The sequence below is a fragment of the Cavia porcellus genome, unplaced genomic scaffold, assembly GCF_034190915.1.
Source record: "Cavia porcellus strain 051 isolate PalLab524CR breed Dunkin Hartley unplaced genomic scaffold, mCavPor4.1 scaffold_24, whole genome shotgun sequence".
NCBI lineage: Eukaryota > Metazoa > Chordata > Mammalia > Rodentia > Caviidae > Cavia > Cavia porcellus.
Genome location: NW_026947507.1, coordinates 47,624,829 through 47,639,776, shown reverse-complemented (window position 1 = coordinate 47,639,776; position 14,948 = coordinate 47,624,829). Strand labels below are relative to the sequence as shown.

The 14,948-nt window shown below is 54.9% G+C and overlaps 1 protein-coding gene across 9 annotated transcripts in view; it reads left to right on the top strand.

The window, feature by feature from the left end:
• Arhgef10 (Rho guanine nucleotide exchange factor 10) overlaps positions 1 to 11,280 on the top strand; it is an 80,520-nt gene extending 69,240 nt beyond the window's left edge. For all 9 annotated transcript variants that reach the window (XM_063234992.1, XM_063234994.1, XM_063234996.1 and 6 more), the window contains 4 exons: positions 2,446 to 2,588; positions 7,563 to 7,737; positions 8,553 to 8,675; positions 9,859 to 11,280. In XM_063234992.1, the coding sequence (XP_063091062.1) occupies positions 2,446 to 2,588; positions 7,563 to 7,737; positions 8,553 to 8,675; positions 9,859 to 10,367 (950 nt within the window). In that variant the 3' untranslated portion in view covers positions 10,368 to 11,280. The remainder of the gene's footprint in view (positions 1 to 2,445; positions 2,589 to 7,562; positions 7,738 to 8,552; positions 8,676 to 9,858) is intronic.
• The last annotated feature ends 3,668 nt before the right edge of the window (positions 11,281 to 14,948 follow it).

Below are 14,948 nucleotides of genomic sequence, written 5' to 3'. Positions count from 1 at the left end.
TTCCTTCTCTGAGGTGTCTGCATGGATGTTTGTCCTGTCATCCCTCTGGGCAACCACCTATGCATGTTGCTGAGCCACTGCTCCCTGTGTGACAGTCACCAGGGTGCTGTCCTTGTTTCTGTGACAGTCATCTGTTCACAGCCCAGGGTCTCATCACCCATGGCTGAAATTTCAGCTGTTTCCTGGTTGGCTTCCTGTGTTTTAGTCAGGGATTTTTTGTCACCTAGAGAGGAGAGAAAAGTCTTAATTTAAGGTTTGTAAGGAAAACGTCAAGTTTTCTGAGGATGAAGTGCACAGATGCCAAGAGCCAAAAGTCCCCCAGCCTTGCTAAGTTCCAGGCGGCCCTGTGGTACTTGGGGTCTCCTGCACAGGAGGGGTGGCTGCCCGTCCGCCCCAGCTTAGCCATGACTGCGAGACCGTGGAAACAGCTTGGTGGGGCTGCTGCTCTGCAGTCGGTGAAATTACTCTGTGGTCTTCTTTTTTCTTTCACCTTTGTTGAGCTTTGATATCACAACTTGGTGAGAGGTTTCCTTCAGCGCTTGGGGATGTTAATGATTTGAAAGTTTTATCTGGGTCTCAAAGCTGATTGCAGGCGTGGGCCTCTGCTGCTTCTGTCACTGTGGGTTTGCTTGAGCTTTTGTGTTCTCAGTGCAGTTGCCAGGTTAGATGAGCGCCATCCATCTCTCCCATGCTGGTGGTGTCATTAAGGCAGAACGCTGTCACGGTGCAAGAGGGTTCTTCCGAGTCCCCATCTGCCTATGGTCACTGCTGTTTTCTCTCTTCTTCCTCTTCTTTCGTTCCTTCTCTTTCCTTCTTTCTTTTTTCTCTTTCTTCCTTCCTTTCTTTCCTCTCCTTCCTTCCTAAAGCTTCTTAGAGAAGTGTAAATTTACAGGGATTTTCATATAATCTAATTCTAATTCCTATTATTTTATGCTCTCCACTTAGACTTTTCTTTTCTTGGGTTTTTGGTGATTGTTCTTGATCCGATGGGTCTACTTTGTTCCTTGTGAGTCCCCTCAGTGGCCTGATGTAGCATGGTGCAGGGTGCCCAGTGCAGAGCTCTACTGGCCTGCTGCTGGAGGCCTCTGCCTGCCTGGAGCAGAGAGGCAGCTGATTCTGAGCCCCTGCTGCTGCTGGGAACCTAGACATCTGGAGTTGAATAACAAATACCCAGATCTCAAGTCTTGGCTCAAAACATCATCAACTTCCCAGCCACTGTGGAGACTGAGGCAAGAGACTGCAAGTCTGAGCTCACCTGGGTGACTTAGTGAGATTCTGTCTCAGAAAGTAGAAGGGGCTGATAGGTAGCTCAGGGAGGAGTACGGCTCCCTTCATCCCCAATGCTGGGGAAACAAAAGCCAGATTCCTGGTCTTATACCTGGGAGTCTGGCTCAGTGCTGTGGCCAGGCTGAACTCACTTGCTGGGGTGCAACCCTGAGCAGAAGTCATCTGAGGCCACCCTCTTGGCCTAGATTCACACGAGCACAGAGGCAGGTTGTACATCACTCACCCAGGGGACAGGCACATGGGATCTGTGAAAAGAATGTTCGAGGTGCTCAGAAAATAGAGCGAAGTTGTTTGAAATTGATCCTCAGCCCAAGCACAGTGTCTGAAAGGGGCAACAGTTCATGGTGGCAGAAGACACCAAAGACAGCAAAAACAAGAGAGACCAGCCTCCTCCTGTACCTCACATTGTATCCGGGATACCAGGGTTAACATGGTACCAGTCTGGTCAGTGGACTGACCCAGCAGTCACCTGTCCTTAGTCCCACTGGCATACAGATCCGGTGCACACTGTGGGTTCAGCCTTCTCTGAACAAAGCCCTGGAAAAGCCCAATCTAAAACTGCATGAGGGGCCAGGGATGCAGCTCAGCAGCATGAGCACCTGCCTGGCAGACACAAAGTCCTGAGCTTGATTCCCAGTGCCAAAAATTTTTTTAAAAATAAAAAAGCAGAAGGCCTTGGGCAAACATTTAGACACAAACCGAAACATTCTGCCCCCAGCACCCCGAAGACTCATGCAACCCCTTTATGCAAAAGACATTTAGTCCATCTTAAAGAGTTGCCAAAGCCCAAGTTTCAGCCTTGCTGAAAAGTCCCAAGCCTCTGACATGTAACACAAAGTCTTAGCTGTAAGCCCCTATAGAAATGAAAAGAGTTAAACACTGCCAGTGTTCAGTGGTACAAGGTAAGACATCCCATTCCAATAGTCACATACAGGGAATACAACAGATTCAGACCAAAATTAAGTCCAAAATCTGGCAAGGAGGTGATGCAACCTGGCTGTCATCGTGTCGTCACCACATGCGGCTGCCACGTTGAGATGGCTTTAATTCTGGGGACCCTGGAACACCCAGAAACAAGCACTACTGTCAGAATCATGATCTATATTTTGTTACTTAACGTGACTTTGGTCCTGTAAATAGTTTTTGTTTTTGTCTAAGATGGATCCTGGAACACAGAACCTCAGAAAGTTGTAAAATTAGGCGTCCTTCCAGTTAGGAGCCTGCTGGTGATGGAGGACACTCTGTGGGCAGCATCGGGAGGCCAAGTGTTCATCATCAGCGCTGAGACACATATGGTCGAGGTAAGTGCTGAGGCTCCTGGGGGAGGCATTCGCAGGTTGCCTAGGTGCCATGTCAGCTGGTGTCCAGCGCAGCCCCTGACTCGTGGGGACCCTGGCAGCCGCTTTCCTGGGGCCTATGCTAACAGTAGCCTCCTAGATTGTGCCTCAAAGGCAGACTACCTGGGACACCCAGCCAACCCTTTCCTAACCACTGACCCATAGAAGCAATTGCTCCCTGTTTACCCGGTAAGTGATGGATGCACTGCTTTTAAAAATGTGCTCAGTGGGGACATCTCAGGGACATAGGCAGTGTCGACCTTCCTGGCAAGGTCACTTCACTTCAGCGGCGCTGGTCAGCACAGTGCCGGCTGCTGCTAGGAAAGCTGGCATGCCTTTCCCTCTGGGCAGCTCACCTGGACATGAGCAAGGCTGGGAGCCTGGGTCATTGGAACAGCGGGAGAGAGCTTCTCCCAGGGTGCCAGACACCACGGAGCTGCCAGGAAGGACACTGACATCCTGGAACGTTTTCATGTCTCATATTTCATGTCTCATATCATATTTCATGTCTCATATTCTCATAATATCAGAATATTTATGGATGTGGGAAAATATTTCTGAGGTTGTGACCAAGAGTTAATATTCTTAGTATATGAAGAATTCTACTAAACTTTAAGAAGGTAACTAATAGAAAATTTTGAAAGGGCCTGGTAAAGTAGATCCTGAGTATATGAGGGAGGACACACAAGAGTATACGCATGCATGTACACACACACACACACACACACACACACACATGTACAGCCTTGACCTCACTGATGAAACAAGGCTCTGTTAAGGAGCTCAACATAGAGCAGCTTCGGGCTCGGCACACTGAGCGGAAGCCCGGAGGTGTGCACACAGCCCTGCCCTGCCTCCACCCACGCCCCTCAGCACTGTGCTCACTCCCCCCCCCCCACAAGCCTGCAGGCCAGGCCATCCCCACCCACTGGGGGTCCACCCGTGGTTGTACACTCTGCATCCCTGCTGTCCACTCCGGTGGCCACCAACCTGTGAGTCCCATCTTCCGTGCTGGCACTGTTCTGCTGGCGAGTGGGCATACAGGGCTCTGCAGGACAGTCACAGTCCCCACTGCCGGTCCTATCCAGAGAGCCGGTCACGTTTCCTGGTGATGCTGATGAGCTAGTGTGAGACCGAAGTGTTCTGGACATTGGGACCTGACCCGGGGGAGCATGGCAGGAACTGTGCCTCAGAGATGTGCTGTGCGGGGGAGGAGGCATGGGCATGGAGGCCGCAGGGCGAGCGCATGGAGACGGTGTCTCGCACCCTGGTGGGGTGGGGTTGTTGTGCCCTGCCGTGGGCCAGGGTGTGTGCCCGCAGTTGTCAGATGAGTGGAGCTACGCGCCCGGTACCTTTGGTACTCTCTGCTGCGTTTTGCAGCTGTAAAGATGACTCTTGCCTGTCCCCCGTCTGCCTTGTCACCTACTGTCCAGCCCGCACAGCCTAGGTGCAGCACTGCTTGGTTCTGTCATCAGAATGAGTCCCCCTCCTGCTCAGAAGTCCTTTCACTCTGGCACAAAAGGCAGTGGAAAAGGAGCTCGGTGTTTGGGGTTCTCTGCTGTGAAGAGTGTGGAAGTCTGCCTCTGGTCATTAGTGACTCCTAGAAGAATCTATCTGCCTAAAGTCCAGTGATGGCAAACCTATGGCACACATGCCACAGGGGGCTGTCTTATCACTGAAACTTCTAAAAGGTTTGCCATTTCTGCTCCAGCCCGTCCTTCCAAAGAAGGACTGGGTCTCCAGTGTGAGGACTTCGGGCTAGCCTGCTAGCAGTCTATGAGTCACATCCTCAGACATCAGGCCACATGTGTCCTGTGATGTCCCACAGAGGGGCACTCCAGTCCTCAGTGCAGAGAGCTTGCGTGTGCATGCCGGGAATCAGGCCCAGAGTCCTGCATGTGCTAGGTGTGCAGTACAGTCCAGGCCTCTGAGCACCCGTGAACCATGTGACAGCAGGTTCCTCCGAATGTGTGTGCCTACTGTCTCCAGCCAGGGAGAGCCCTGAGCTCTGTGGGGAGAATAACCTGAAACAGCTACACAGCCACACCCGGAGGTCCCCAGACAGATGCAGAAGCACAAGGAGCCTTTGTGTATGATTTGTCTTCCCAGTCCCCCAGGACCCAGCCTGCCGGAGGGCGCATCTTTCTGTCTGATGCTTCGTATCTCTTGCACCTCAGTAGGAAGCCCTCTTCAGGCACAGAGCCTGCAGCTGCCAGTGCTGCCAGCCTGGTAGCACCTCAGCTGGGTCGGGCCATAGCAGTGTTACAGGATAGCTGTGAGGCTGCCATTAGTCTTCTTGGGTTTCCTCATCAGTCTCGAACCTCTGTTGGTGTCATCTTGGTGATTAAGTCCCTAACAAGGCCTAGGGTTGAACCCCAGCTCAGCCACCACACAGGGTGCCCCAGAGGATGGCAAAAGGGGTGGTGCTGTCTGCCAGAGTGCAGGAGCCCTGTGCCATCCCTGACCAGAGCAGATACACAGGGGCCAGCAGCCACTCTTCCTAGTCTTTTTATTTTTCCACTGAGAAGTAATAATACCTTTCCACAAACTATTTTTCCAAAAACTGCATTATTTGTGTTAAATTGATACCCAAAAAGCTGGAAGATGGTTTCTGCAGCTCCACCAAAAGCTCCCTGGGTAGTGTAACCTTGCCACGTTACTGCCTCATCATGGTCGTCATAGCATTTCCACTGCTCCCCGGACATAGGAGCTGGGGAACTAGCCAGAGTAGTACGTCCAGATCCAAATAAAATCCTGTAACAAAAGTGAGAGTATATTTATAGAGAGCAAGAAGTCTGCTCCCTAATGGAAGTGTGAAGTTGGTCTTCCAGGCTGCAGCCCAGATGTCCATGCAACACTGGGCTCTGCTCCTGGGGCCCGGAGGAGTGTGGTGTGGGGAGGGGCCACTGTGCATGTCCACCTCGGGCCGTGACTGGGCTGGGGGGAACTGAGTGGAGGGATCAGGGGGTCTGGGACTCAAGGTCCTGTGTTTATGGTTAGGATGCCCCCAAAGCTGGGAAGTCTGAGCTTGTCACCCAGGGCAGGTGATACTGCTGCCCCTTGGGGTGTTAAGAGCTATGGTGCAAGATGGGAAGGAGGAATCTAAATACCAAATGGCCTCATAATGCAAGTAGAGTCACCTGGACCAGTCTAACTCTTGGGGTGGCTTCATCTCTTTCCCACCCCAGTATGGCTTTGTGCCTGACCTAACCCCTGCTTAAACCCCCAGTGCAGTTTGAAATCAGTCTGATCTTAGCACGGGGTGATCACTCTGAGTTTCTGGGCACTGCATCATGGTTTGTTTCTCGGAGCTGTCACTCACAGATGGTGTCAGCTGGGTTACGGTAACTGCATCACTGTAAAGCCTGCTGTTGTTCCTCAGCCGAGTTCTGCCCCACACAGTGCTCTTGATGGATGGCAGACAGGGACAGTTAGAAGAAGCAGGGATGGATTTCCCCCACCAAAGGGGAAAACAGAACGAGGGTGACCTGCCAAGATACTGAGGTGACAGTGCCTCAGGGATGGTGTCTGTGTGCCTCCTCCTGAGAACTAAGTCTTCATCATGGGCAGCACTGCCTAGGCATCTGGATGCCCTGTCTGGCCCCTGCTGTGTGCCCTGCTTATACCCAGACACCTCAGGAGCACTGGCCACCTCCAACATGGGAAGACAGTAAGATCCTCTAGCCTAGGGCTCATTTCCAACAGAAATGCCCAGAGAGAGCAGGAACCAGGCCCATACCCTAGCCCCACACTGCTGCCCGTGTGGCTCCTGTCCTGGTTTTTGCAGTCTCTTACAGCAAGCCCTCAGCTGAGGGAGGTACCACAGAAGCCAACACATCTGCCATCAGTGGTCACAGCAGGCACTGCACAGGGCAGGATCCAGTTCTCTGAGCGCCAGACAGCCGCAGTTTCTGAGGTAGGGGGCACAGGCTCCCATTGTGCCAGATGTGTGGACCATCTCAAGGTGCTGCTATAGTCCACACTCTGGGAGTGTTAGACACTTCCTGACACCCACAGCTTAAGAGAGGAGAGGTTTGCTGGGCACTGAGCTCCAGCCCAGGGTTGGCTGCTTGCATGGCAGAGGGAAAGGGTAGAGGAAAAGGCGCCCCACCCATGGTAGCCAGAAAGCAGAGGAATGAGCTGGATACAAGAACCCACCTTTCCAGGCCACTGCAGGGACCAACCCAGCAGCCCTACCTGCTGTTAATTTACTCAGCCTGAGCTCAGCTGGGGGTGCCCTCACTTAGGAGCACAGCGCCCCAAGATCCAGCCTTGTTCTCTACACACTGAATCGAAGCCATTGTGGGGTGAAGGTGCAGGATGGGGATTGTTGCAAACTCTTGGACTCCTGGGATGCTGCAGCAGTGTGAGGCTGCCCACAGTCCTTGGGCTGTGGCAGCCACAGCAGTTTGCAGCTAGCACAGCCCCACACAACATGGGCTGGTATGCAGGTGTTTGTGGAGGGGATCCCCAGGGCTAAGGGAGGCACCCAGGACTGAGTCTGGGACACAGTTCACAGTTTGAGGAAGGTCTGGGGGTCCAGGAAAGTTCGGCCTTCTGGCTCACAGTCATCTTCTTCCTCCTGCTCCAAGTTCTACCTGATGGGCACTCTTCCCCCTGGAAGCCACAAGGACCTGGCTTTCCTTCCAGGGTGGCATTGTTTCTGAAGTCCCTGTCTCTTCAGGTCGTGAAAGTGTCTATCTCAGTATGCAGAAAGTCCCAAAGGGTTCTGTGAATCCTTTGCTGTTCTGCCACCGGGTTAGGGCCTGGTCCTGTGGCTCAGCTTCTGCCCTGCTTCTTGTCACTGAGTCGGGCTGCAGCTGGGCACTGCATCCCATGCATATCACTTCACCTGGGCTCACTGAGTGGCCGCCATGGATCCATACCCAGTGCTGTTGGCTCTGGCTGCATTCTGATTTGTGTGACCTCTCCACCCAGGGCCAGCTGGAGGCGCACCAGGAGGAAGGGATGGTCATCTCCCACATGGCCATGGCCGGCGTTGGGCTGTGGATTGCCTTCACCACAGGGTCCACCCTCCGCCTCTTCCATACGGAGACGCTGAAGCACCTACAGGATGTCAACATCGCTGCCCCTGTGCAGGGCATGCTGCCAGGTACAGGGTAGGGACCCAGGGAGTAGGGTGGGGGCCACCATGTGCCACTAGGTGTGGGTTTGGGGCTTGCAGTAAGGTGAAGTAAGGCTCACTGCTCTGACACGAGTGCCCAGAGTCCCCAGAGTCAGCAGAGCCATGGTCCCATCTCTCTCTGAGGGAAGCTGGCAGCCAGGATTCGTGTCCATGCAGTAGAACAGCGGCCCAAGGGAGAATGCAGAAAGAAAGGGCATAGGTCCTGTGGAGGCACCATCTCAGCTGGGCTCTCTGTGCACAGGGTGGGGAGACAGGCATCAGAGGGGCAGATGGAGGCGATATAAGCATGCAGCCCTCGAGGGCATGCAGACCTTATCACAGGGGTGCCCAGTGTTCCACATCTTTGTTCTCAGCTGTCCAGCGCCATGTCCTGTGACGCTACTGCTCTCTGCAGGCAGCTGGTCAACCTCAGGGCAGTGTCACTGTCTGCTGTGCTGCTGAGCTTGGGTTTCACCAGGTGGACCTTGCCCTTAGATGGACGCTACTGTGTGTGTTCTGGCTGTGTATCTGTGCATGTGTGTGTGTGAGGCTGCCCTGCATAGGAGCAGGTGGTTTAAGCAGATGGATGTCAGTTGGTCCATTTCCCTCCAGAGGCCCAGCCAAAGAACAACCAGGACCCTGGCAGCATCAGTTCACGCTCCACCTGTCCCTCTCATCTGGGGAGGAGAATGGTGTGAGTGCCCCTGCATCCTGTTCCAGACCTGCTGGTGGCATCTCCAGACAGCAAGGAATGCACTGCCAGGGGCAACATGGATCATGAAGCTGCTCTCTTCTCTCTGCAGGCCACCAACGGCTGTCCGTGACCAGCCTGCTCGTCTGCCATGGCTTGCTGATGGTTGGCACCAGCCTGGGGGTTGTCGTGGCCCTCCCAGTCCCTCGTCTGCAGGGGATCCCCAAGGTGACGGGTGAGTGGGCATCTGCCTATCCCTGGGATGCTTGAGTATGTGAAAGTCTGGAGGGCATTGTACCAGGAGTACTTAGCAGACAGTGCTGCTAAATCTGAGCTGTGCCCTCAGACTTTGCTCTTCTACTTCTTCATCTTGGAAACCTATGCTAGCTCACCTCCTTGCTGAAGGTCTCCTTCAGCACCGCAGGTTCACCAGGGGAAATTGGGCTTTGATCAGATAGGGGAAAAGCCCTGGTTTGAAGTTTGTGCCCAATTTCTGCAGGGTGGGTGGGAGTCAGCTCTGCGCAGTGTGGCCCAGGCCACTGCTCCTCCAGGAGATAGGTGAGAGCTCTGTCCTTTACATGTCACTCTTTCTGGGAAACAAGTTCCGTGGTGCCCTCCGTGGCCAGGCTCAGGTGGTGGGACCCACAGTCCTTTGGTGCGGAGGGCATGTGTGCGACATGGGGTCCCCACAGGGTGTCTGCTCCAGGCTGGGCCCCAGTGCTGGACCTTCGGAGACACGGCCATCCTGGCACCGTTGCAGTGATTAAGGCCTGGGCCATACCGCCAGGAACTGAAGAGCCCCAATTTCAGCCAGAATGACTGCACTGATTTTTTTCTATACCCAGAAACATTTTGTGATGAAAAATGAAAGAAACTGCTTATAGTATAGTAATTTTGATCCTGAAACTTGACACATTTCAGTTTCAGTCTTTTAACTGAGACTTAGAAAAATATACATTTCCATAGAATAACTAAAAAGGTATTGAATGTACTTTCTCTGGCAGTGCTTTGTGCAGAGAAACATCTTTGGCCTTGCTTTGCTTTGCTTTGCTTTGCTTTGCTTTGTTTTGCAACAGGGTGTAGTCACTGACCTGCCCGCACTGGACTTCTGCATGCCATCCTCCTGACTCAGCTCCCTGGGTGCTGGGATTACAGGGGTGCGCCACTCTGTCCAGCCTGTTTTATTAAAGCGTGGCATGGACATCCAGACCGGGTTCTACTGCAGAAAACCCCATTTTGTGTTTTGGATGATCACTCTTACAGCTCTCTTCAGACCCAGGCTGCGCAGTGAGGAAATGCTTTCCCCTCACCATCACTCGTGTGGTCCCTGTGGGCTGCTGCCTGCATGGGGCGGTGCTGGGTGACCCCTCTCTCCCATCCTTTCGATAACCTCCGATTCTGGCCTTGTCTCCCTGCAGGAAGAGGCATGGTCTCCTACCATGCACACAATGGCCCTGTCAAGTTCATCGTCCTGGCCACCAGTCCACCCAAGGACCAGGACAAGGCCAGAGACAGCCCGCCTCCCGGCCCTGAGCTCCCAGATGAAGAGCAAAAGGATGTACCCTCTGGGGAGGGGGTCACTTTGTGCCCCAGCCAGGGAGATTCCGACACAGCCATCTGGCTGGGGGACTGGCCAGGATCGGGGACGCAGCAGAGCGACTTGTCCTCATCAGAGTCGTCGAGCTTGTCCCACGGCCCCAGTTCACTGGAGCACAGGGCCCAGGACAGCAATGTCTGTGACCTCCTGAGGGATCCCACCCCCTCAACAAGGAGCAGGGCACGGCCAACCCGCAGAGCTAAGGCCAGCTCGGCGCTGGTGGTGTGTGGTGGCCAGGGCCACCGGCGCATGCACAGGAAGGCACGGCCGCCCCCAGAAGAGCTGGTGTCCTCCGTGATGGTCTGGCAGATCCCACTGCTGAGTGTGTAAGGTCACCATGTCTGCAGTGTGCTGCCTGGTGACCTGCCTGCTGCCCTGTCCACATTATAGTGCACAGCTTGGGCACAGAGGAGGACAGAGCTCATGTGTCCAGTCCCTGATGGTTATGTGACAGTGGGATGCCCTTCATGAAGTGCCTGGTGTCTCTGTGCCTGCCGGTGCTGGTGTCCGTGCACATGGAGTAGGGGATGCGGCATTGGTGACAACCTGTGGTTCTCCTATGCTCCAGGAACCCCGGCAGCCAGGTTAGGAACCAGGCCAAAGGCACCTATCCCGTCAGGTGTCTACTCCTGGAAGCACGCAGTCTCCTGTGTGTGCTATGTGTTCTAACAAAGTGCTATTTTTCTATTGCATTTTCCTATTAAAACCCAACAGCCACATTCTAGTCGCTGCAGTGTCTGTGGCCATGCACATGTGGTCTGTGCCATGGACTGGGTGGCTCGGCACCTGTGAGCACTGGCCCACACAGCTCGGCCAGCATACCTCCTGGCCCACTGCAGCGGAGAAGGAGGTGGGTACAGTGCTCGCTTCTGTGGGCCCGGAGTGCAGGGCCACACTGGCCACCATACGCTCCTCCTTGGGGATCAGCGCACCATAGGCCGCCCCCTGTGGAACACCAGGCTCGCATGCTGGGATGTGGAGCGGGTTCATGCAAGGCGTGTGCCAAGTGACAGACAAGCTGTGTCACTCCCTGGAGTTTCTCCGTCATGCATTCATTGGTGTGTGGGTAGCGAAGAAAGGGAGCAAGCATCATGAGAAACGTTTCTCGGCACATTACAGATAACTAAAAATGCTAAATCCGTCACTTAGCCAAGTATTCAGGGGTCATCTGTGTACTCCAGAGCTTCCTTAAACTGTCATCTGCTCTCTCACTGCATAAATAAAGTCGTTTTATTTAAAAGTACAGTATTACAAATTGTATTTTCCTCTGCATAAAGCTCAGAAGGTGAGTGCAGTCCGGAGAGGGAGTGTGTCCAGCAGAGGAGGCGGGCTGTCTGTAGCTCACAGCTCGAGCTGGCCACTGTGGATACTGCTGAGACCAGAGGCTGTGCCCCAGCCCAGGCACCCCAGCCTCTTGGCTGCAGACACAGGCTGCTTAGGGTGAGGGCTGGGACAGGCACAGTGGGTGATGGGTTGGTGTCCCTGGCCACAGGCAGCATGTCAGCCTCTGTCCTTGCTGTGGCCCTGGCGTGCTCAGATCTGTTTCCCAGTGTAGTCTGGCCACAGGTCAGTTTCAGGAGCCACAACACTCCTTGCCCTCCTTCCCCCTTGGTCCAGCAGCAGCTGTCATGAGGGTCCACGAAGGCTCCCATAGCTGGAACTCACCCGCCAAGGGAGCCCTCTGCTGGATGCTGTGAGGCACCTCGGGAGCCCTGGTAGTGTCATGGGTCCTCAACACCATGGAACAGTGACCAGCAGACCTCTCTGACTTAGGATGGATGTAGGTGGTCCAGCCTGTCACAGGGGTAAGGCTGTGCTAGGACCTGCATGGGAAGTGTCTGAGGGTAGGCTGGAGACCACACTGCCACCGGGGCCACAGAGCAGAGAGTTTCACAGCCTGGCAGCACTTGCCCTGTGAGCAGCAGCACGTGGGTGTCACTGGTGCATCACTTGTGGAGGGCCGACTCCGCTTGGACCCAGATTGAGCTTGACCACATCAAGCCCAGGTCTTCCGAGTTGCCATCCCAAAGAAGCTGCTGGCAGGCAGGGTCCAGGGAGGTGCTCCCACGCAGGCTCCTGATCATCGTAGCATCTGGGTCGTAACCCCCTGGGCTTTCTGTGTGGGAAACTATTCTGCTTCCAGTCGGCTACCCATATCAGCGTGCAGACACCAAGATGTGGGGACAGCTGGGCTTCTGAAGAGCTATGAAGTGAGACCCTCGAGCACTCCGCTGCCCTGCATGTCACAGAGGTCCAGGACCAGATGGAAGCCCAGGCCATGCCCTCCAAAGGAGAATGCTGCTGCCTCCCTCTCCTTGCGTTTGCCCTATGTCCCCAACGCTGCCTGGTGCCCGGCCCAGGATGAGGATGCAGACCGAGTCTGGCAGTGAGTGTCTCAGCCCCACCCTACCCTTGGGTCCTGTGTCCAGGTGTCAGCAGATTGCAGAGTCAGCGTTTCCTCTCCTGTATTGTGAGACCCCCAGGTCCTAGGGGACAGGGGCAACATGCAGTGACAGCTATGGAGGGCCCCAACCAGCATGCCTTCCCAACCCTGAGCATAGAGAAATGCTGCGTACATTTGGGTATCTGCATGTGATAAGGGTGGAGGGGCCCAGGACCTGCTGCTGTCCCCAGTCAGCCTGTGCATCTTCCTGGAGGAGGCTTGGGAGACAATGGGAGATGACAGGAGCCTCTCCTATCCTCTTGCTGAGCTGAGTGGGCCATGAAGACTTGCAGGCCAGCAGCTCTGTCAGGTTCTCTGCAGCTCACAGGCACTGCGCCCAGTGCTGTGAGCAAGCACCCTACTCCCCCAGTGTGCAGGGAAGCAAGGTTCAGATAGCTTGAAGGAAATACACACGTGCATGCACACACAGGTATGCAGACACACATGCATAACGAGTACATGCATGCACATACGCACTCCAATAATGGCGCTCCATCAAGTGGCTGTTAGGCAGTGTTTATTCAAGTGGAAATACAGAGAGGAGGCAGCTGGCAGTCAACCTGGCCTCAGGCTCGCTGGTTCCTAGTGGCTCTGGAAAAAATTAACCTTGCTGAGCAGGCGAGGGAGCCCTGTTAGGGTGGACAGCACATGTGTGGTGTCAGGGCCCCAAACTGTCTCAGGATCACCAGCCAAGGGAGCTGGGGTCACCTTCTCCCCAGCACAACCTCATCAGGGCAAGAGGGTTGGGATCCCGGAGTCAAGGCGGGGATAAAAGCACCAGGCTCAGCCACAATAGCCCAACTGTTCGGCTTGGTGTCCAGCCAGGGCACAAAGCAAGCAAACAAAGCACAGAGGTAGAAACCAAGCAGAAATCAGTGGCTTCACTGGACCCAGCACTCTGAACTCTGCGTTCCAGGTCCCTGACCTGTGTGGGGCCACAGGAGGGTGAGCGGGCTCCAGGCATAGTGAGGGCTCAGCTGGTGCACACAGCGCCAGTGGGGGTCTGTAGAGCTGGGGACAGTCCTTGCCCTTTGAGGGGACCCAGCAAGTGGTGACCCGCAGGGCTCCAGGCAAGAGCAGGGTAGTGGTGACTGGGGAAGCGGACAGAGCAGATGGAGGAGCCCAGGGCGGGGCTTCCGCTGCTCTCTCGGTTCCAGCTGGTCCTGCCAGGGGACTTCCCAGGATGCAGGCTTTGGGCCCAATGCAGGGGGACACAGATGGCTGTGGGGGTCAGGGGCCACCCAAAATGGCTCTTTCAGGGCAGCCCAGGAGACAGAGGCACACAACACGCGCTCCCAGCGGAAGCAGAGGAAGTGTGTCAGTGTGGGCATTGCTTTCTTTAGGTAAAGGATGGGAGCTTTTTATTTCCATTGACTTTTTTTTAATGTGTGTTAGTTTATGTGATTCCTGTTCTGTGTCTAGTTCTGTAGGTCTCCACTAGATGTGACCTGTTCCATCCCCACTGGTAAGGGACACATGGTGCTGCTGGGTGTTTTTTGGCCATGGCCTGAAGGAGTAGGGTGGGGGAAGGAGCTCCTACAGTCACTGTGTGACCCTGGGTCTGTGGACACCAGTGATGCAGGGAGCTCATGCATCCCAGCGTCCAGACTGAGGCCCAGGCTGAGGCCCTGCTGTGGTCAGGTCCCAGAGGACCGGTCTGCGTGTTGTGTTCTTCACTGCCAAGACTGGCTGTGTGATTCCTGGTGTCCATGAGCATGTGGGATCCTGCCCTGTTTCAGACACCCTGTATTCTTACTGTAAAGGGCAGGGCACAGGGCACAAAGCCTTGGCCATCAGGTGGATCAGGAATGTCCCAGAGGCTGAGAACCTCATAGGCAGGATTTCTGGAGGTAAAGACCTCCAGTGGGCGAGGTGGGTGCCAGGTGGCAAGTGGTCAATTGGGTGTGGCCTTGAAGGGCAACTTCCCCTCCCCAGCTCCTCCTCTTGCTTCCTGGCTCCCAGACCTGAGCAGCTCCCCTCCACCAGTCCTGTCTGTGTGCTTTTCCATGTTTGAGCCTTGGAACACAGACGACACTCAGGAAACTGAGCCAAAATAACTCTCTCCTCCCTTGAGCTGTGGTGTGGGGCTTGTGTCCCAGGTAAGGAAGTGTACCCAATGGCCTCGCAGAGGCTCAGCCAGGCAGGAGCAGGATGAGGGAGGCTTTCCTATCCCTTTCTCTCTGCCCCAGGCTCCTTGGGGGCTGTAGCTGCAGAGGCCCAGACACCCTGCTCCCTTCTTGGACCCCTGTGATGCTGGGAGAGTCACGTGCACCCATGCTGACCCACTTCCCGGGACCTGAGATCAGAAGCCAGAGCTCTGGAGCAGAGGGCTGACCAGGGCCCTGCACTGGCGCATGGACACCCCTGAGGGCTGGGGTTTCCTGAAAGGCCAGCCAAGAGTGACTTGGTGTTTTCCACAAGCCGCTCTCAGCGCCTGCAACTCTCCAACTCTAATTTCAAACAGCAGC